The sequence below is a fragment of the Carassius auratus genome, unplaced genomic scaffold, assembly GCF_003368295.1.
Source record: "Carassius auratus strain Wakin unplaced genomic scaffold, ASM336829v1 scaf_tig00217011, whole genome shotgun sequence".
Lineage (NCBI taxonomy): Eukaryota > Metazoa > Chordata > Actinopteri > Cypriniformes > Cyprinidae > Carassius > Carassius auratus.
This window is the reverse complement of record NW_020528849.1, coordinates 180045-203252: the sequence shown is the minus strand read 5'-3', so window position 1 is coordinate 203252 and position 23208 is coordinate 180045. Positions and strand designations below refer to the sequence as shown.

At 36.3% G+C, this 23208-nt stretch overlaps 1 protein-coding gene across 10 annotated transcripts; it reads right to left on the bottom strand.

The window, feature by feature from the left end:
• Nucleotides 1-367: 367 nt before the first annotated feature.
• On the bottom strand, nt 368-19773 carry LOC113099676 (E3 ubiquitin-protein ligase TRIM39-like). Of its 10 annotated transcripts, none has more exons than XM_026264567.1 (9): nt 19647-19767; nt 19183-19205; nt 18996-19079; nt 2524-3077; nt 2318-2413; nt 1731-1964; nt 1513-1651; nt 1385-1420; nt 368-1248 (listed from the first exon to the last, which is right to left on the bottom strand). In XM_026264567.1, exons 3-9 carry the CDS (start codon nt 19057-19059, stop codon nt 701-703), a joined length of 1671 nt encoding a protein of 556 aa, XP_026120352.1. In that variant the 5' UTR covers nt 19060-19079; nt 19183-19205; nt 19647-19767; the 3' UTR covers nt 368-700. The 10 variants fall into 10 exon arrangements, with proteins under 10 accessions (XP_026120352.1, XP_026120354.1, XP_026120350.1 ...); XM_026264569.1 differs by lacking the exons at nt 18996-19079; nt 19183-19205; nt 19647-19767 and adding exons at nt 3443-3526; nt 3630-3652; nt 4094-4212; XM_026264572.1 differs by lacking the exons at nt 368-1248; nt 1385-1420; nt 1513-1651; ... (1 more) ...; nt 2318-2413; nt 2524-3077 and adding exons at nt 14510-15391; nt 15528-15563; nt 15656-15794; ... (1 more) ...; nt 17916-18011; nt 18124-18677 and having other exon boundaries at nt 19647-19773.
• Nucleotides 19774-23208: the final 3435 nt, after the last annotated feature.

The following is a 23208-nucleotide window of genomic DNA, read 5'->3' as shown; positions in this document are numbered from 1 at the left end:
TGGTTCTCATTTGTTGATTTGTGATGAGGATGATGTTCATCACCTTCCACAAAAATAAATCATCTGCTGTTCAAATAAGACTAATGTGCTTCTTACACACGAGGAAAAGAACGAATGAAAAAATCTGGAAAAAGAAAAAAAATCATAAAAAGTACATTTAAATAAAGTGTTAAAAAAGCAAAATAAAAATGATTTAACAAAAATGTTTGAGATGTGTTTACACACACACACATACACACACACACACACACACACACACACACACATACACACACACACACACACACACAGTACATACACTGTGTGTGTTATTGTAATAGACATTGTGCATTTAATTACTCCACAACCATTACAGTTTTTTCGATTGCTAAACGACAGTGAGCACAACTGGAGCTACATGTGCAAAACTCTAACTACAGTCTGCACTAGCAACAGTCACCTGAGCTGAACAGTTCACATCAGCTGCAAAACTCATTCCAGTCAACACAACTCTTAACACACGGCTCAAAACAGACTCAGTGCGGCCAAACACTACACACAACCCTCACTGAGATAACACACACCGTCACTGTCACAATGTTTTAAGACCTTTGTCATGATAAAAAAAAAGAAAATTATAAAAAATAGCAGCACATAATGTTTCCAGATTTTTAATTATACAATTAATTATTCTAATCTTGCATTTGATAATTGAGTAAATTCATTTATTATAACTGACAGGTGTGATGATCAGTGGACTTGAGTTTTTACCTCCATAGTTTAAGGATGGTCCAAAATATGGATAGAGTTTTTCAGTGAAAGACTGAGCAGTGAAAGAGTAGATATGAGAGCTGGACTCCACATCATAAAAGGAGACCAGACCCTCGTCATAATCCACAAACACACCGACCCGCTGCGGCTTCACTCTCAGAGACAGAGAGACGAGACGATCCTCACAGGCTTTATATTCATCTCCATTCCTCAGAATCACAGTCCAGTATTCATCTCTGGGTCTCAGTTTGATCGGTCCCTTCCTGTTAATGGATTCTCTGACCACTCCTAAAGTCCATTCAGTCTTTCCCTTCACCTGCACCTCAAAATAAAATCTCCCTGAGGAGAATCCCTCCTTTCCCAAGACATTTAGATATCTATCAAATCTCTCTGGTTTGTCTGGGAGTTTCTGTCTAATGTCTCCATGTCTCACTTGTTTTCCATCATCAGACAGAATGAGATCAGGATGAGCTGTATCAGGATCCAGAGTCACATCCACTGAGAAAACAGAGAATACAGATATTCTGTGATGCTGATGATTTTAGTTAACCCAGTGTTGAATCAGATTGTAGTGCAGTAATGAAGCAGTGAGTGTATGAATGTAAACTAGTGTAGTGCAGACAGCACACTGTACCTGCATACTGCTGCATCCACTTCAGCTCTGTAGAGACTAATGACAAGAAAACAATCAGATCTGAATCTTATATTTAAAGAACAGAGTACACTATCATGTTTCTATCTGATCAGTGTGTATTGATGTACCAGTTAGTGTGAGTTTCTCATCTATAGTGTCCTTCAGTTGAGTCAGAGCTCTCCTCAGAGTCTCCAGACTCTCATGAGTCTTCATACTGATCTCAGGCCAGTTCCTGGTGTTTCTAGAGCTGCACAGGGATGAGTGAATCTACAGCAGGAGAGAGGAGAAATCCTTCAGCATGTCATATCCTGCATTATGATTGATCAGAGAGATCATGTTGACTGACCTGTAGGAGGTGGAGGTGATCTTCAGTGTGTGAGAGCTGCTCCAGCTCAGTGTTTCTCATCTTTAGCTCAGTGATCTCCTGCTCCAGCTCTTCAATCAGCTCTTGCTCCTGTTTCTCTGCTGCTTTCTGCTGCTCCTCCATCATCTCCAGCAGTTCAGTCTGATGTCTCTCAATGGAGCGGATGAGATCAGTGAAGAGCTCCACACGGACTGCTTTCTCCCTCTCTGTGTTTATCTGCTCAACCAGGACAGGCAACACATTATTAGCAGTGTTTGCTAACAGAAGAATCTGTGTAACTATTGCTCACACATTTTTGTTCACATACATAGGCTACATGTGTTTTCAGAATCCCTCAAATGAAGAATTAAACTTCACTCTGCACCCTGGACGAGAGCAGAACAAGCCCTGGACATTTTACTTCTTGTTTTATTGGCTGTTGCTGTATATTTTAGTCTGATAGTCATCTGTCATTCGTTTGATTGTTTCTTTTTTTTGTTATTGTTATATCTTCTCAATGTCTATAAACATTGAACTTTGTTGCAATATAAAATATTTAAGTTTATTTTATCCTATTATTTTAAACTCACTTTTCTGACTTCTGCTGAGTGTTTGATGTCTTGAATCTTCTTGATTCTGTTCTGGATCATCAGCTGCACGTCTTTCTGTGTCTTCATCAGTTCAGTCTATAGAGAGAACAACAGACACATTTATCATAACACAGATTAAACACACAATATGAAATAAAATCTGATTCCTCATGATATCAGTCCTTTAAAAGAATAATAACGTCTACCTTCTTCTCTTGACTCTCCTCTTCTATAGGAACAGTGTTGTGGTTCTTGTGGTCTGTCTCGGTGCAGAATGAACACACACATGTCTGATCATCTCTACAGAACAGATCCAGAGGTCTCTCGTGTTTCTGACATATATAGTCCTCCAGATTACTCACAGGATCCATCAGTTTGTGTTTCTTCAAACGTGTCACTCTCAAATGAGGCTCCAGGTGAGTTTCACAGTAAGAGCTCTGACACACCAGACACGACTTCAGCGCTTTCAGCTTTCTTTCCTCACAGAAGTCACACAGAACTTCAGTTGTTTTCTCAGGACTTTTCTTCTTACAGTGATCTACGAGCTCTCGGAGTGTGGTATTAATCTTGAGATCAGGTCTTTGCTTGAATGTTTCGTTACAGTTTGGACAGCTGCAGGTCTGGCTGTTGTCCCAGCACTTATTCAGACAGATCTTGCAGAAGTTGTGTCCACATGGAGTCGAGACTGGATCAGTGAACACATCCAGACATACAGAGCACTGAATCTCCTCAGACAGTGAACTCATGGAGGATGACATGACTGGAAAGAGACATTATTTAGGATTAGTGTGAACTCCTTCAATACTGTTTATGAAGAATCCCATGATGCACCTCATGAAGCTGGTTGAATGTAAAGAGTGTTTAGAGACAAAGAGTGCTGAAGAAACTCAAATATAAAGAGATCATGTACAGTCAGCTGGTTATTATTGTAAAATGAACCCAGACAAGCTGATCAGAACCTAAATGTGAAGCTCATTACATAACCACTTACCTAAATAAATAAATATATGTACAAGATTTATTCTTGTTAAGCTGAAATTATTTGATCTGCTTTACATTCCTGAACTGTACATATTCAATATTATAAAAGAAAAGTCAAAGTGTTTTTCTGGGTTTTTGACTTACATGGAGGATCCTGGTCTTTACTCCGTCTCCTGGTTTTTCTTGCTGTTAGTGAAGATTCTGCCATTGTTCTTTTCCTCTTAAAGCCTTTTAAAGTAAAATGATAGTTTAACTGGTTAAAATGTGAGAACTGATAGTGATGGAAACACAATCATTCGTTTGAAACAAAGTGAGAGACTCGTAAACTTACTGAGCAATCTGAACTATGACCTGCTGTTTAAAGAAAGTACAAAGTACAAGCTTTATATTTTCCAACAAACATATATATCTCCTTATCCAAAATTAGATGAATCTTTCCACAAAATATATTAAATGATCATAAGTTATTGTGTAATGTAAAAGTGATTTTCAGCTGCAGTGAAGCAGGTTTGTGTTCAGTTTGTCTGCAGGTCATTTACTTCCTGTTTTACCTGTTTGTCTTTATGTCGCGTGACAAAACGACAGAAACACCAAACTTTGTTCAATCTAATGACATACTGTTAATATAATTCTGATATCATTTCAGCGCAGTAAACATCTAAAGTATCTGAGTATTTGACACGCTTAACCCTGCTTCTGTTCAACTCATTCCAGTCTGACATAAACCCTACTAAACCAGACCACTGCCATTAGAAACCTGTTCAGGACAATCTCTCTTATATTTCTATCACTTACCTGTGAGTATCAGATGTGTTCACAAGGGTCTCTGAAAGACTCAATATTCAGTTGTTTAAAGAGTTCGATGGTTTCAGGCGTCCATGTTGTTGATCAAGTTAGTTTCACTTTCTCGGAGTCTCTCACTGAACTACAGTGATGTCAGAGCTGCTCAGGGTGTGTTCTATGGAAAGCCAAATGGGTCAGAATTCGCATGCTTTCCACATTCAATATTTAAACAGCATTTAAATAAGCACTGTTAGGCAATAAGTTATGCCAGAAGAGGTGAACTTTTTGCATTTTTTTACTTTGTGTCTGGATAACATACATGTGGATAAATGGCTGGATAACGTATGCATGGATAAGCGTACGTATGAATAAGTACATTAATAATCATTAGGATTATGCTATTCTTCTGCAAGGAAAGCTTTAAGGTGGTAATGATCATGATAACAGTATCTAAAGTACACATCTGTCTCCTCAGTGGCATAGTCTGGGTGTGCAGGATATACAGGTGCATATTTATTATATTTATTATTTACGATTAATCGCGATTAAAAGACTGAAACTTTTTGGATATGTAAATGTAAAATGTAAATAATTAATGTAAACTCAAGACAAAGAAACTATTTAAATTCAAAATATGATTGTTTATTGGAATTTTTGTTTAACTTGTAACACAGATTTTCTCATGTAAACAACATACCTGCAATAAACCATCAATATCCTCCAAATTAACTGTTGGCTTGAAAGCCATATTTATTACAGAAATAAAAACACAGGCATGTAAGTACCATTTGAATTTCAAAACAATCAATGCCAAAAACAAAAATGATTTCCATGTTGAATTCTAAGTGGACTGCAAAAAAATTCCAAAGTATAGTCATTGCCAGTGCTTTAAGTGGGCCGGTATGCACCCGTACTCAGTACCGCCACTTCCAAATATAGCTCTTGAGCGTACCGCCACCTCTCCATGCGCCCAGAACGTGTTTGTAGCCGTACCGGTACGCTCATTTGGACATCTGTTTTAATAGAGGTTTTAATCTTTTACCTGCACTGCCGATTTTCAGAGCGCCCTTCACAATGCAAGCTTCCTAATTCATCCCACCCAGAGCAGAAACTACATTACCCATTCACCCTTAAGTTATACAAGTGAATAGCGCATGTGTCGCTTTTCCCACTGTTAAGTGTCAACAACTCAACGTGCCCGGAGAAGGTGTGTGAAACTCGTTGTGAGTTATACTAAAGCAAAATCTTGAGTATTTATTGTCTGATAAACATTAAAAACTGTCTGCGGAGGTTGAGTCGTCCTGCAGCCCCCGCTGGCTGTTCATTGGCTGCAGCATCTTTTTTCTAAGTTCTAAAAAAATACCGTAGACGGCAAGGCACAAATTTAGATATTCATTTATCTAATTAATCTATAGCCTATGCACAAAGACAATATGATCTTTTTGTCCCCTTTTTGTTTTAAGCTTGATGAAGAGAGAGAGCGCAAGTTGCTGCAGCTGAGGAGGACAGTGATGCACGCGTACAGGAGTGATTGACAGTTTGCGGCACTGTGTACAAAAAATACTCCGCTACACAATTATTTTGTTATTTTCGTTTAAGCTTATTAACGTTAGCATTACAGAAAGGTCTGATTTACGCACTGTTACAGTCATTGTTTTTTTTTTTTTTTTTTTAAACAATGACATTTGAGTTCATGATTTTAATGTTGCTGTTTCTTGTGGCAGACTGAAGAGTAATCCGGCAGAGTTTTATACTGAAACTTTCCGTCTAAAAGTCCTTCCTTGGTCTTATTCATATTTCTTTGCACGTTGAACACACATAGGCCACAACTGGAAATAAAAAAAAACTGCAACCCCGTTAATTGCGTTTTTTTTTTTAACGCGTTAAATATTTCAAATTAATCGAATGCGTTAACGCGCTAATTTTGACAGCACTAATATATATATATATATATATATATATATATATATATATATATATATATATATATATATATATATATATATATATATATATATATATATATATATATATATATATATATATTTCTTACTATTTTCTGTATTTAAAATATGTATAAAATATTTTAAAAGGTTTTCCTGCGTGGTTTATATATATATATATATATATATATATATATATATATATATATATAGCCTAGAGAGAAAGAGAAATTTGTAGTAGTCCCTATATAAGTTTTTTAGAGAAAATAGACATAGGCCTAATGCAGACACAAAAGGTTTACAAACATTAGGCTATTTTTTTTTTTTAAATAATCATTTGTTATTCAAATACATCGGGAATACGGAAACTTTGATTTGGTGTCGAATGAGAAACCCAACGTTGGTTTCAGTTTCGTTTTAGTCTAAATTAATCAGTTTTGGTTTGTCGTTAATATTGCTATAGCTTCTTATATTTGTAATTCTTGTTCTTTTCTAAAATAACTAAAATTAGCCTAGCGAAGCTTCACAAATTTCCCAGAAGCTGAACAGTTTTCATTTGCTATTAACCTCAAAATAATTATTGAATGAAATTTGGAGTCCAACTGTCAGACGCATATACAGCGTTACTTATTATTTACTATTATTCTATATTCTTTATATTAAATAACATTTTAGCATCCAGATACATCGGGAACATGGAAACATTTGATGCTGAATGTCTTAAAATACTTGATAGAAAGTGTTGATAGATTTTTTTTTTTTTTAAGTAGCTAGGCCTAGCTTACATTTGGACCAAATCTGATGCAAGCTGTAAACTGTAAGCGTTAGATCTCTATTTTTTTGCTTTTTTTGAGTAAGGAAAACTATATACTTTATTATTATTATTCAATTATTATTAGGCAAATAATATTGTTTTTTAAAAATAAGGTTATTAGCCGGGAATTTCTTCCTCCCGAACCAGTTTCGGAACGGTAATAATATCAGAGGAACGCAGAACAGAAACGTTAAAATATCGATTCTGCTCGGAGTGAACCAATTTAATTTTTTTTTCGTTTTCAAGCCCTGATTATAATCACATTGCACTTGAATCAAGTCAAAGGTGTAATCTGCAGATTGTCCTGTGATCACAGAAATCTGTCTTCGATGCACTTAGGGCTTCAAGATTACTCCAGAGCACTCGTAGATCTACGATGATTTTCAAGTGCTACTTAAGTTAAGAAGCTTTTGGGAAAAATACCGTAATATTAAGATCAGTCGTACGATCGTTTTTACGAACTTCTTAGACTTACGAAGCTTTTGGGAAACCCGGGCCTGGCTGTTCAGTGAAGAGAAAGAGAAAATGTAAAGAAATAAACACGTTAAGAATCCGTAGAAGGTAGGACTCTCATTATGTTTTTAGGACTATTATTACGTTGTAATGTTCGGTTGACCAATCAGCGGAGAGGGGCGTTACTGTTTTTCATTTTTCAGATTTTAATATTAAATTAAAAAAACGAATTATATGAAGGTACACGGACAATGTACAGCTGAGGTGCGCGAGCTGATAAAGCACGAGTGAATATACAGTTAATCACTGGAAAGATTGTAGCTCGGTTGGGTATGTCAAAAACAAGTAAATAAAACCATGCACAAAACGGTAGGGAGGGAGAGAGAGAGAGAGAGAGAGAGAGAGAAAGAGAGAGAGAGAGAGAGAGAGAGAGAGAGAGAGAGAGAGAGAGAGAAAGAGAGAGAGAGAGAAAGAGAGAGAGAGACCTATGAACAGCTTTTATTACACAAATTTTAAAACAATCTTCAATCAATTTTTTAACCAACAAAGAAAAACAAATATCAAATACCCATAACCCTTTTTACAACCATTATCATCATATATAATTATACACGGATTTGTAAATTGCCATTGCAGTCAACATCACAAATACAGTTATTTATAGCCCACTTAAACTTAAAATCTTCAATATTCTCATTCAGTCGATAATAATATTCAGATTCTATTCTTAACCTTGACTTCATCAAACCCTCATAAATCAGTACCACATCAGTTTGTCCCACACCAACTTTTTTACTTTCACGAGAGAGCCAAACAGCTAACTTTGCTTGTCCGAAAATAAAATTGAGTAAATGATAAATCTCTCTCTTGCTACGTTTGTATTTAGGTCCATAGATATAAAACTCAAGTGTGAAAACTTCTCCTAATGTCTGACACCACCTCCAGGAATTTGAAAGAGAGGCAATAACCTGCTACAGTCAGCAAACAAATGAAAAACTGTCTCCTGCTGTTCACAGAAAGGACACCCTATCCCCGCTAGTGGATCAAAATGTGCTCCGTGTCTGTTTGTAGCTATAATACCATGTACAACACGCCACTGCTATCTTTCGGGGAAGAGTCTGATCCAAAAAAATTCTGTCCATTTAGTCTCTTTTACAGTCTCAAGTGCACAACAATGAAGAACTTTTACGCATAACAAATATAAGTAGCTTTTTTCCCAATGTCTCTGAAACGTCCGAGTTGAGGTGTCTTAAAGGATAGAATACCACCTTCACTTTCTTGCCACAAACCAGTCACAGCTGTAATATCCAGTTCAATAGCCTTTGCACAACTCGGACTGATCTTATTCCAAGCTTGGTAGCCAGAGTATCTGCCGAGATCCATCCATCATCAGACATTAAGTCTCTAATTTTTTACAATATTTGCAGACCGTAAAGCATTCCTTACAGACGTTGATTTTAGAACATCCACATTGATTTTTGGGTTCAAGATCAAGGGTTCTTCCAATAACCACTGACTCTGTTCACCGTTTAGATCTCTGCAAACGTTTAAAAGAGTCCACCTTCTCAACATTGACTTGTAGAATGAAGACAAACCAGTTAAATCCAGCTTATTGATGTCCATTAAGAACAGTTGATGATCAGAACCCATTTTACCTGCTCTTCTCAGGAGGCCATGGGCTACCACACGCCAGCTCACTTCTTCACCATACAAGAGTCTTTGTGCTGTCTGAAGTCTGAAAGCTTTGATTCTAGATCTGATGTCAATGAGTCCTTGACCTCCCTCCGTCCTGGGGAGATAAAGTACTGGTGCTTTTAGCCAGTGATACCCAGACCAAACAAAATCAACTCGTTTTTTCTGAATGTCCATTATCAGTTCTTCTTCTGGAGGTTCTAAAATCATCATTTTATGCCATAAAGTAGCAGCAATGAGATTATTACAGACCAAAACTCTACCCCTATAGGATAACTGAAGGAGCAACCATTTCCATCGAGACAACCGAGCACATGTTTTCTCCACTAGTCCCTCCCAATTCTGTTTTCTATAATCTTCAGATCCTAAAAACACCCCTAAATATTAAAAACCTTCTCTTCCCCATTTCAGCTCTCCAGGAAGGATGGGACCATTATTGTCCACACCATACTGCCACACTTTTGCCCCAATTGACTTTTGCAGAGGACGCTTTTTCATATGTTTTTAAACGATTTTTGACAACATCAACATCTTGATTGCCTCTTATTAAGACTGTAAGATCATCCGCATATGCAGACATTTTAATACACTGGGAAAAATCTATTTCTCTGATTTGCAGTCCCTTTAATTCTCTTCTTAATTTACAGAGTAACGGTTCAAAAGCAATGCTATAAAGCTGCCCTGAGATAGGGCAACCTTGTCTAATACCCCTCTGAACCTTTATGGGGACACTGAGACCACCACCGATTTTTATCAAGCAAGTTGCCTCATTATAAAGCAATTTTATACATGAAATAATTTTTTCTCCAAATCCAAAAGCCTTCAGAGTCTCAAAAAGAAAAATATGATCAACTCTGTCAAAGGCTTTTTCTTGGTCCATTGACAAAAACCCAACATCAACATTGTTGTAAAAAGCATAGTCATACAGATGCCGCATCAAATGTAAATGATCTGCAATAGATCTGCCCCTTACACAATATGACTGATCCTTGTGAATCATTTCATGCAGTACATCATTTAACCTTTTAGCAACACACTTAGAGAGATTTTTATATTCTGAACATAGGATAGCTACAGGTCTCCAATTTTTTAGTAGCGTCAAATCTCCCTTCTTTGGAAGCAATGTTAAAATAGCACGCTGACAACTTCTTGTTAAACATCCTTCACTTATACATTTCTGAGCAACTTCAAAAAAATCAGGACCAATAATAGTCCAAAAACATTGATAAAATTCGGCAGGAAGTCCATCAATCCCTGGTGCCCGTCCTGATGAGAGATCCATTACTGCTGAGGTCAGTTCATTAAAAGTAAGTTGTGCTTCCAAAAGTTGTTTTTTTTTTCTATAGATAGCTCAGGAAGATCTTGTAAAAGTTGATGTCTACATTGTTCATTTAAGGACTCAGCAGAATATAATTCAGTATAAAAATCCACTGCATGCCTAGTGCCTACGCATCCTTTCCGTGTCTGAAACAAGGTGTCCATCCTTATCTTTTAAAAACAACATCTTTTTTCCATGTTTAGTCTTCCGTTCTAAATCAAAAAAGGAGGATGTAGGAGCATCTATGTCTCTTTTTGTTAAAAAACTATTTTTTATAAGTTCTCCTTTGACTTTTTCATCAAGGATTGAATTCAAACAGTTTTTCTTTTCAGTCAATTTAGGAGAAGCGTTTACAATCATATTCCCTTCAATAATCTTAAGTTCTTTCTCCAAACTCTCTAATGTTTTCTTCAAACACAGGGTAGAGTGAGAAGAATATTGTTGGCAATACTCCTTAATAAACACTTCCCCAATCTCCCACCACTGAATAATATTATCATATCTTCCTTTCTCAGTCTTCCAAACTTCCCAACAATTCTTACAATTTTCACAAAAGAATGTGTCTTCCACCAATTTAACATTAAAATGCCAATAAGAACTCTTATAGGTTTTTGTTATGAGACTACATTCACCTGTGTTTAGTTTGTGTTCTGAAGAAGAGACAGGAGTAATCGTTGAATTCAGGCTCCTGTTCCTCATATTATGAGATAGATAAAACCTGTCTAAACGAGCAGAAAGTGTGTCATTACTAAAACTCACCCAAGAGTACTGTTTAACTAAAGGATTGTTTTCTCTCCATACATCTGATAAGTGAAAATTATTTACCAATCTAGCAAGACAAGTGTCTGACACTTGATGTGGTTCTTCCCCATTCCTATCGAAAACGAAATCTAAAGTGCAGTTCCAGTCTCCACCGAAAACAACAAAATCTTCATCATGTTGTTGTCTTAAAAACTTTTCTAATTTAGAAAAGAGCCTTATTCTCTCAATGACTAAATTTGAAGCATAAATGTTCACAAAAGTAAAATTCATATTATGTATTTCAGCTCTAACAATCAAGAGTCTTCCAGGTTCCAATTCATTTTTCCCCAAAATATTGAAATTGAGAGAAGGAGCAAAATAAATTCCCAGCCCTGCACTTAGATTATTCCCATGACTAAGAAAGTGTTCTCACTTCAACTTCATTGTCTAAGTTACTGGGAGTTTCTTGCAAGAAGATAACATTTAACTCGTTCAAATTAATAATCTCAGAAAGAAATACACGTTTTTTCATATCCCACATTTAGTGATCCTACTCGTAAGATCTCCATCAGAAAGAGAGAGGAAAGAAAGCAATAAAGAAAAATTAAAGAAAAAGTGAAACCCATCATGAGTCTTTAACTTTCCCCTTCGTTAATTGCTCCTTTCCAAACGTTTTAATTTTCTGTCTAGCAGATGTGATGTGTTTCTTAAGCCGAAACCTTTTCTGTTGAGAGAGCTCAGTACAATTACTCATTTTTCTCAAGATCAGGAAAAAAGTCACCAATTTCTACTCCTGCTTTCCCTTTTGTTTCATCGAGAAAACTATAAATTTGTTCAACAGTGTACAAATCACTTTCTCTTTCCATCTCAGACCACTGTTCCTCTCTCTCACTATCTTCAGTGCTCTGAGATAAATCATCCATTTCATCTCCTACATCCTCCTCTGAACATTTTGAGTCACTAGAGAGTGTTGTATCACATCCTCTACACTGCATTCATTCACCATCTTATCCGTAGCACCACGAGCACTAGCGCTTTCCAACAGTATAACTGCATCCAGGCTGGTCATCACTCACAGTTTTAGAAACAAATCCACTCACCTCATCTTGTTCCTTCACCTCCTCCGTCACTCTATCAATCTGCGCAGTGTCTTTATTCCTTTCAGTCGCTTGAAGTTCTCCATTTGATTCTTCAGCTCTAGATGCAATAGTTAAAGGCAAATGTTCATCGTGCACTTTATGCGGACACGAGTCGCGTTTATGTCCGACAACTCCACAATCGTAACATTTCAAGCTCTCTGTGCTCGCGTACACCATGTACAAATTATCTTCGTGTTTGACTCGAAAAGAAACTTCTTTTATTATTACATCGCTTGAAACAGAGATTTGTTGATTGTGAACAGGTGTGACAGTAATCAGGTCTGAGTGTGGCCAGAGAAACTGAACTCAGGTGTGATAAACCACAGTTTTAACAGAGGAGCAAACACTTCTTCACACAGGACCATGTAGTTTTGGATTTTTTTCCGCTTAATAATAAAAACCTTCAATTAAAAGCTTCATGGTGTTTTTACTCGTGTTGTCTTTGACTTTTATTTAAATTTGTTTGATGATCTGAAACATTAAAGTGTGGCAAACATGCAAAAAAGAAAAAAGAAAAAAAGAAATCAGGAACACTTTTTAATCTTCATTATTGTTAGTCAGTGCTAGAAACATGTCAGTGTGGCTTGTTCTGATGCATTCTAAGGTTATAGAAAGGAAGATATGACCAAACCTGCAAAGGAAGATGATTGGTTAAGAGTCAGATACACACTGTGCAAACAAGTAGCCTACTATTTCTGCAATGTTTAGTTAAAATAACTTTGATTGCCTTTATTATGAACAGTGAAGTGAAATATGATTCTATACTTTAATTCCATCAGTCAGTTCACTGTTGGACTATTTTTCAGACTGAAAAAAAAGTGACCCTGGAGCACAAAACCAGTCCAAATTGAGATCTTTACATCATCTCAAAGCTGAATAAATCATCTTTCCATTGATGTATGGTTTTTTATGATATGACAATATTAGGTTGAGATACAACTCTTTGAAAATCTGGAATCCAAGGGAGCAAAAAATCTAAATATTGAGAAAATCATCTCTAAAGTTGTCCAATTGAATTCTTAGCGATGCATATTACTAATCAAAAAATAAGTTTTGTTATATTTACAGTAGAAAATTTACTAAATATCTTCATGGAAAATGATCTTTACTTAATAATCGAATGATTTTTTATTACGTAAAAATGATCATTAACTTGGAAATGACCATAGTTCGCTGAAAAGATGAAAAGAACAATACTCTAAAAACTGAAGGTGCCTCAGAAATCCTTTTGAGTGTTGGAGGAACTTCATCATTTATTTTAAGTGCCTCGAAGCTCTTTTTCTCATCATATTGTTCCTGGAGGAACCATTCTAGTCTTTGCAGTTCATGTAAGAACTCTTTGGATGTTTGAAGCACTTTGTTTCCAGTTCTGAGCTTCTGGAGTCACTCCTTCATTACACGAGAACTCAAAGTGCTCCAGAGGTTCCTGGAGGAACTCAAATTATTAAAAAGGGTTATTGTAAAAGTTATTCTTTTTTCTCCAGATTGTGCTTTTATCTGCCTTGGTTGGATTTTACATATATTTTGTTGTATAACTTAAATACCGCAATAACTAAAAATAGTTTTATTGAAATGTTAAATCATTTGAAGGTGAATAGTTTTAGGACTTTATATGATAAATGAGGGAAGTCTGAGTGTACACACACACATTACATACACTGTGTGTGTTATTGTAATAGACATTGTGCATTTAATTACTCCACAACCATTAATCAATTCATTAATATGACAAAAAATAGTCTTGAGCTTTGCTGACATCTAATGGAAAATGTTAAGTACTGCACCTAAACAAATCCTAAAAGCTTTTGAAGATATCAGTTTAAGATAAGTTTAACATGTTTTATAAAATATTTTCTAGTATAAAAATGTTGTCATGAACTAAAACCTCTATAACATTTCTGTTTCACTTTAACTTTTTTTTTTCAGCTCAACAATGAACTGCCAAAGTTTGTCCTTTAAATGAGGCCGAACTTATTTCTGTGCTTCAAAAATTCCAATTTTTAATGAAAGTTTTTTTTGACTGACATTTGTGTCCACTAAATACCTCCAAAAACAGTGACCAGAAATGTAAATAAAAACGAAGTTGATTCTCAGGTTTTCCTAACAAGCAACAATGTTTTTTTAAATAATCCCAAAACCATAACCAATGATTTTTTTAACACGACTTAACAAAATAAGAAGCCCAAATTAGTGTAAAACACGTGGTAAACATTGACAATGGATTTGTCCTAATTATTTTCAGATTTACATGTGGTAAACAAAAGCTATAGAATAATATGAAAATATTGTGTATAATAATATGAAATAAATGTTTTATGACCTTCGTGTGATGTTATGTGATATTTATTGTGTATTGTGTTCTGCTGTCTCACTCCTTATAACAGAAAGATCACAGCCATCTCAGTTCTACAGACATTATCAGAGTTTTGTTGTTTTGGCAATTTCACTTTGTCAGGGAGAAAAATTTCAGGAATATTTATGAAAAGTTGAACAAATAATAATTTACTGAACAAGCATTATATTAACATTAAAAATATGTGATACAAACTTTTGGATTTAAAAAAACTAAAGCAAATGATAAAAAAAATAGCAGCACATAATGTTTCCAGATTTTTTATTATAAATTCATTATTTTAATCTTTCATTTGATAACTGAGTAAATTCATTTATTATAACTGACAGGTGTGATGATCAGTGGTTTTGAGTTTTTACCTCCATCATTAAGACCTGGGCTAAATAATGGATAGAGTTTTTCAGTGAAAGACTGAGCAGTGAAAGAGTAGATATGAGAGCTGGACTCCACATCATAAAAGGAGACCAGACCCTCCTCATAATCCACAAACACACCGACCCGCTGCGGCTTCACTCTCAGAGACAGAGAGACAGAAGGAATAGCACCGGCTGTATATTCATCTCCATTCCTCAGAATCACAGTCCAGTATCCATCACTGGGTCTCACTGTGATCCGTCCCTTCCTGTTAATGGATTCTCTGGCCACTCCTAAATCCCATTTAGTCTTTCCCTTCACCTGCACCTCAAAATAAAATCTCCCTGAGGAGAATCCCTCCTTTCCCAAGACATTTACACATGGATCAAATCTCTCTGGTTTGTCTGTGAGTTTCTGATCAATGTCTCCATGTCTCACTTGTTTTCCATCATCAGACAGAATGAGTTTAGGATGAGCTGTATCAGGATCCAGAGTCACGTCCACTGAGAAAACAGAGAATACAGATATTCTGTGATGCTGATGTTTTTAGTTAACCCCGTGTTGAATCAGATTGTAGTGCAGTAATGAAGCAGTGAGTGTATGAATGTAAACTAGTGTAGTGCAGACAGCACACTGTACCTGCATACTGCTGCATCCACTTCAGCTCTGTAGAGACTAATGACAAGAAAACAATCAGATCTGAAGCTTATATTTAAAGAACAGAGTACACTATCATGTTTCTATCTGATCAGTGTGTATTGATGTACCAGTTAGTGTGAGTTTCTCATCTATAGTGTCCTTCAGTTGAGTCAGAGCTCTCCTCAGAGTCTCCAGACTCTCATGAGTCTTCATACTGATCTCAGACCAGTTCCTGGTGTTTGTAGAGCTGCACAGGGATGAGTGAATCTACAGCAGGAGAGAGGAGAAATCCTTCAGCATGTCATATCCTGCATTATGATTGATCAGAGAGATCATGTTGACTGACCTGTAGGAGGTGGAGGTGATCTTCAGTGTGTGAGAGCTGCTCCAGCTCAGTGTTTCTCATCTTTAGCTCAGTGATCTCCTGCTCCAGCTCTTCAATCAGCTCTTGCTCCTGTTTCTCTGCTGCTTTCTGCTGCTCCTCCATCATCTCCAGCAGTTCAGTCTGATGTCTCTCAATGGAGCGGATGAGATCAGTGAAGAGCTCCACACGGACTGCTTTCTCCTTCTCTGTGTTTATCTGCTCAACCAGGACAGACAACACATTATTAGCAGTGCTTGCTAACAGAAGAATCTGTGTAACTATTGCTCATACATTTTTGTTCACATACATAGGCTACATGTGTTTTCAGAATCCCTCAAATGAGTAATTAAACTTCACTCTGCACCCTGGACGAGAGCAGAACAAGCCCTGGACATTTTAGTTCTTGTTTTATTGGCTGTTGCTGTATATTTTAGTCTGATAGTCATCTGTCATTCGTTTGATTGTTTGTTTATTTTGTTATTGTTATGTCTGTCAGTTCTTGCCTCTTTATTTTCTCAAAATTGAAGTTTGTTGTAATAAAAACATTTACATTTATTATTTATTGAAAAAGTAAGTTGATCTTACTGAAATCCTCTTCTTCTTCTGAGACTAAATTTTAAAATGTATCTCCTCCTAGAGCTTTCAAGCTAAAACCGGTAAACTCGGGTCAGAGCGTCAGACTGTTCTTATGGATGGTTTATAGATTTCATAAACCAGACTATTAAAACTACCTAAAATCCCATAGACTTTCATTGAGGGGGTGAAAATTTTATACAATAAAACTTAAGGTGTATTTTAGCTGTCTACTGCCATAGCAAAGCTTAAAAACTCTACTGAGAATGCATGCTAGTCACTTGTTAATCATGTTAATGACATGCTAGTCACTTGTTAGTCATGTTAACATTATGCTAATCACTTTGCTAGTCATGCTAACAACATGCTAGTCACTTGACAATCATGCTAACAACATGCTATTCACTTACTTATCATGCTAATTGCATTCTAGTCACTTGTTAATCATGCCAATGAAATGCTAGTCACTTGCTAATCATGCTAACAACAAGCTAGCCACTTGTTAGTCATGCTAACAACATGCTAGTCACTTTGCTGATCATGCTAGCAACATGCTAGTCATGCTAGCAGCATGCTAGTTCCTTGCTAAACATGCTAACAACATGCTAGCCACTTGCTTATCATGTTAACAACATGTTTATAACATGCTAATCACTTGTTAATAATGCTAATGACAAGCTAGTCACTTGCTAATCATACTAAAAATATGTTAGTAACTTTGCTAATCATGCTAATAACATTCTAGTCACTTATTAAACATGCTAACAACATGCTACATACACCTTAATCACTTGCTAATCATGCTAATGACATGCTAACAACATGCTAGTTGCTTGCTAATCATGCTGGAAATTTGCTAATGACATGCTAGTCACTTTCTTATCATGCTTGAAACATGCTAGTGACATGCTAACAACGTGCTAATCATGCTAATGACATGATAATAATGCTGGAAACATGTTAATGAAATGATAGTAACTTCATTAGTAATCATTATTTATATGTCTATTATCTATTTATTTTTTTGATAGGTTTTATTGCCTTCAAAACTTGTGACATTCAGCCAAGTATGGTGACCCATACTCAGAATTTTTGCTCTGCATTTAACCCATCCGAAGTGTGTGTGCTGCGGCGCCCGGGGAGCAGTTCAGGGTTCGATGCCTTGCTCAAGGGCACCTAAGTCGTGGTATTGAAGGTGGAGAGAGAACTGTACATGCACTCCCCCCACCCACAATTCCTGCCGGCCCGGGACTCGAACTCACAACCATTCGATTGGGAGTCTGACTCTCTAACCATTAGGCTACGACTTCCCTTTCAAACTACTTTAAACTGAAAGATCTCAAATTTTAAGTTTCTTAAAACTACTTAAACATTCTGGCTAGGCCTTTTCAAACCTAAAAGTCTTTCCACAAACTTAACTATCTACTTTTATTCTATTATTTTAAACTCACTTTTCTGACTTCTGCTGAGTGTTTGATGTCTTGAATCTTCTTGATTCTGTTCTGGATCATCAGCTGCACGTCTTTCTGTGTCTTCATCAGTTCAGTCTATAGAGAGAACAACACAGACACATTTATCATAACACAGATTAAACTCACAATATGAAATAAAATCTGATTCCTCATGATATCAGTCCTTTAAAAGAATAATAACGTCTACCTTCTTCTCTTGACTCTCCTCTTCTATAGGAACAGTGTTGTGGTTCTTGTGGTCTTTCACAGTGCAGATTGAACACACACATGTCTGATCATCTCTACAGAACAGATCCAGAGGTCTCTCGTGTTTCTGACATATATAGTCCTCCAGATTACTCACAGGATCCATCAGTTTGTGTTTCTTCAAACGTGTCACTCTCAAATGAGGCTCCAGGTGAGTTTCACAGTAAGAGCTCTGACACACCAGACACGACTTCAGCGCTTTCAGCTTTCTTTCCTCACAGATGTCACACAGAACTTCAGTTGTTTCCTCAGGACTTTTCTTCTTACAGTGATCTACGAGCTCTCGGAGTGTGGTATTAATCTTGAGATCAGGTCTTTGCTTGAATGTTTCGTTACAGTTTGGACAGCTGCAGGTCTGGCTGTTGTCCCAGCACTTATTCAGACAGATCTTGCAGAAGTTGTGTCCACATGGAGTCGTGACTGGATCAGTGAACACATCCAGACATACAGAGCACTGAATCTCCTCAGACAGTGAACTCATGGAGGATGACATGACTGGAAAGAGACATTATTTAGGATTAGTGTGAACTCCTTCAATACTGTTTATGAAGAATCCCATGATGCACCTCATGAAGCTGGTTGAATGTAAAGAGTGTTTAGAGACAAATATAAAGAGATCATTTACAGTCAGCTGGTTATTATTGTAAAATTATTAAATGTGAAGCTCATTACATAACCACTTACCTAAATAAATAATTAATAATTCTTGTTAAGATGAAATTATTTGATCTACTTTACATTCCTGAACTGTACATATTCAAAATTATAAAAGAAAAGTCAAAGTCAAAGTGTTTTTCTGGGTTATTGACTTACATGGAGGGACACTTTCAATACTCCGTCTCCTGGTTTTTCTTGCTGTTAGTGAAGATTCTGCCATTGTTCTTTCCCTCTTAAAGCCTTTTAAAGAAAAATGATAGTTTAACTGGTTAAAATGTGAGAACTGATAGTGATGGAAACACAATCATTTGTTTGAAACAAAGTGAGAGACTCGTAAACTTACTGAGCAATCTGAACTATGACCTGCTGTTTAAAGAAAGTACAAAGTACATGCTTTATATTTCCCAACAAACATATATATCTCCTTATCCAAAATTAGATGAATCTTTCCACAAAATATATTAAATGATCATAAGTTATTGTGTAATGTAAAAGTGATTTTCAGCTGCAGTGAAACAGGTTTGTGTTCAGTTTGTCTGCTGGTCATTTACTTCCTGTTTTACCTGTTTGTCTTTATGTCGCGTGACAAAATGACAGAAACACCAAACTTTGTCTAATCTAATGACATACTGTTAATACAATTCTGATATCATTTCAGTGCAGTAAACATCTAAAGTATCTGAGTATTTGACACGCTTAAACCTACTTCTGTTCAACTCATTCCAGTCTGACATAAACCCTACTAAACCAGACCACTGTCATTAGAAAACTGTTCAGGACAATCTCTCTTATATTTCTATTACTTACCTGTGAGTATCAGATGTGTTCACAAGGGTCTCTGAACGACTCAATATTCTGTTGTTTAAAGAGTTCGATGGTTTCAGGCGTCCATGTTGTTGATCAAGTTAGTTTCACTTTCTCTGAGTCTCTCACTGAACTACAGTGATGTCAGAGCTGCTCAGGGTGTGTTCTATGGAAAGCCAAATGGGTCAGAATTCGCATGCTTTCCACATTCAATATTTAAACAGCATTTAAATGAGCACTGTTAGGCAGTAAGTTATGCCAGAAGAGGTGAACTTTTTGCATTTTTTTTAACTTTGTGTCTTGATAACATACGTGTGGATAAATGTCTGGATAACGTATGCATGGATAAGCGTACGTATGATAGGTACATTAATAATCATTTGGATTGTCCAATTCTTCCCCAAGGAAGGCTTTAAGGTTGTAATGATCATGATAACAGTACCTAAAGTACACATTTGTCTCCCCTGCATGGGCCCGTCCCTTGTCCAACATCTTATGATCACACTTAACACCGGAGTACCACAGGGCTGTGTGCTGAGCCCATTCCTCTACTCCCTTTACACCCACGACTGCAAGCCTGTGCATGGATCCAACTCCATCATCAAGTTTGCAGTAGACACCACGGTGATTAGCCTCATCAGAGACAACGATGTGACGCCTACATGGTGCGCTGACAATAACCTGCTCCTCAACACCAGCAAGACAAAGGAGCTCATTATGGACTTCAGGAAGAAGAAAGGAGGTACGCACGACCCCATCCACATTAGCGGGACGGTTGTTGAATGTGTCTCCAGCTTCAAGTTCCTGGGAACCACCATCTCTGAGGACCTGTCCTGGACTACAAACACCTCCAGTCTGGTCAAGAAGGCTCACCAGCGCCTCTTCTTCCTCAGGACACTGAAGAAGAACCAGCTGTCTTCAACCATCCTGGTGAACTTCTACTGGTGTGCGATCGAGAGCATCCTGACCAGTTACATCACAGTCTGGTATGGGAACTGCTCAGTGGCTGACCGCAAGGCACTGCAGAGGGTGGTGAAAACTGCCCAACGCATCACAGGGACAACACTTCCTGCTCTAACACAGGAACAGCTTTTTCCCTACAGCTGTCTCCTTGCTGAACTCTGCCCTCTGACACCCCTCAACACCCCCCCCCCCCACACACACACACACAGACTCCTCACCCTACATCTGATTTACAAACAAACAAACAAACAAACAAAAAACAGTAAAATTGTTATTACTTGCACTACCGCCTGTTCATCCAGATCACTGAGTAATCTATTTGCACAATGAAATATTTTCTAAGCACTTTACTGTCCACTGCACTATAGTAAATGATGTTCATATATTCATAGTTTCTGCCTATAGTGTACATACACTTTTATATAATCCATCTGTATAGTATGCTCATAGTACAACTATCTGTATATCATGCTGATAGTATGTCAAATCTGTAAATTATGTCCATAATACTGCCTTATTTGTATATTTATTGTACATTTGTAACATATTGTAGACACTGTATATTCTGTTTATTGCACTTCTGGTTAGATGCTAACTGCATTTATTTGCCTTGTACCTTATGTGCACTGACAATAAAGTTTAATCGAATCTAATCTAGTATTTATTTTTGTTTGTTGATTAAGTTAAATTAGAAAAATGTTTGTAACATTTTGTGTTTGGTAAATTGAAGTTTTAGTTTTTTTTAAAGGAACGAGCAAACGGCAGACAGTGAGTTGAGCATTATGTTTGATCAATTGTATTTTTCTCAAACCAACCCGACTTGCCTAAAATAAACAGACAGAGGAGAGTGAGAGCTTTGCAGTTCATGGAGGCGTCAGCTTGCATTTATTTTGTATTTTTTTTATGAGAGTAAAAATAAAAAAAATACGCCGACATATTTGCTCATAAATGTAAGAGTAGCCTATGAATCATTCGGAACTGCAAATGGTCTACTTGTATCTGTGTGCACTCACAATATTAACTTAACCTTATGCTTTTGTAAAATAAGGAAAACAATCAGGGCTGAATTTCCCAAAAGTTTCGCAAGCCTAAGAAGTTCGCAAAAACGATCGTACGACTGATCTTAATATTACGGTCTGTTTCACAAAAGCATCGTAACTTAGCACTTGAAAATCATTGTAGATCTACGAGTGCTCTGGAGTAATCATAAAACACTTAAGTGCATCGTAAGAAGACAGATTTATTTGATCACCTGCAGGACACTCGGCAGATTACACCTTTAGCTTGATTCAAGTGCAGTGTGATCATAATATAAGGATTTGATTGTGCTTTATTGTAAACTTTATGACTCGTTTTCTTTATTTTTTTATTAATTGATCAGTTAAATAATTAAAAAGAACAGAAATACACATTTAAATTAAATGACTGAAAAAAAAGAATAAAAGAAGTAGCTAATGTAGGAAATGCTTCAAAGTCTGGGGGGAAAATATGTCAATGACTTGCTGAAGTGCACGAATACCAACTAAGTAGCCTATTGGACCTGGAAATAACATCTCTCTCTTTCTTTATAGCCTACTGTATATAAATAAATACATTTTAATAAAAGTATGCATTTAGAAGAAGCTTTTATCCAAAGCGATTTACAGTGCATTCAGGCTAACATTTTTACCTAACATAATATATATTTAAAGTATATTTATTATGTAAAGTATAATATTATACACTATAATATAATATTGTATTGTATTATAGTTATTATATCCAAGTTGTCTGTCTGGAACACAGCATTAGGTTAACGTCAATAAACGATCGTGTACTACAATGAAGAGTCTTTCTATAATGTGACATTTCAGCACTTGACAAACAGACAGCGACTCCTAAGCAGCACTTAAAGCACAGCTACATGCGACTGTGTTAAGTGCATTGTTAGGAAACGCACGTGAAAATAACGAACGATCGTGAAATTACTCGTAGAAAACGCTCTTAAGGTCTAAGATTAATCGTTATTGAGAAACCCGGCCCAGGATGCACTTTCTGTCCTCTTGGTCTTGAGCAGGAGCGCTTCACCGACATGATAAATATATCTAGAGAATGCTTTTTGCATTTTAAATTACTATTTTAAAACGAAATAACTCAACAAACAAAAACTCTTTCATTATGTAATCCGAAAGATGCATTTATCTCTAAAGGCACGTACAATGAGGAGATTTTTGCAACATTGACTCCGAAGACAAACATCCCGCCTCTAATTTTTATTTATTTATTGTTTGTTTGTTTTTGTACCACTATGCTTAAACTGTGTTTGCATTCAATAGCATATAAAGCAGCATTTTTGTGCCACGCTGAAAAATAACCTAATAAATAAGATTAATGTCATAATGTTTTAAGAATAAAGTAAAAATTACGATAATAAAATTATGTTATATTGTGAAGTGTTAAAAAAAGTATGTGGCATCCATAATTCTTTTAACTTTTTTGAACGAACTTTTTATTTTCAACATGCATTAAAATATTCATGTTTATTTCGTACTGCAAATATTAAAGAGGAAAATATCACTGATTCATATGCAGCTACTGAACAAATTATCTCACTACAAATTAA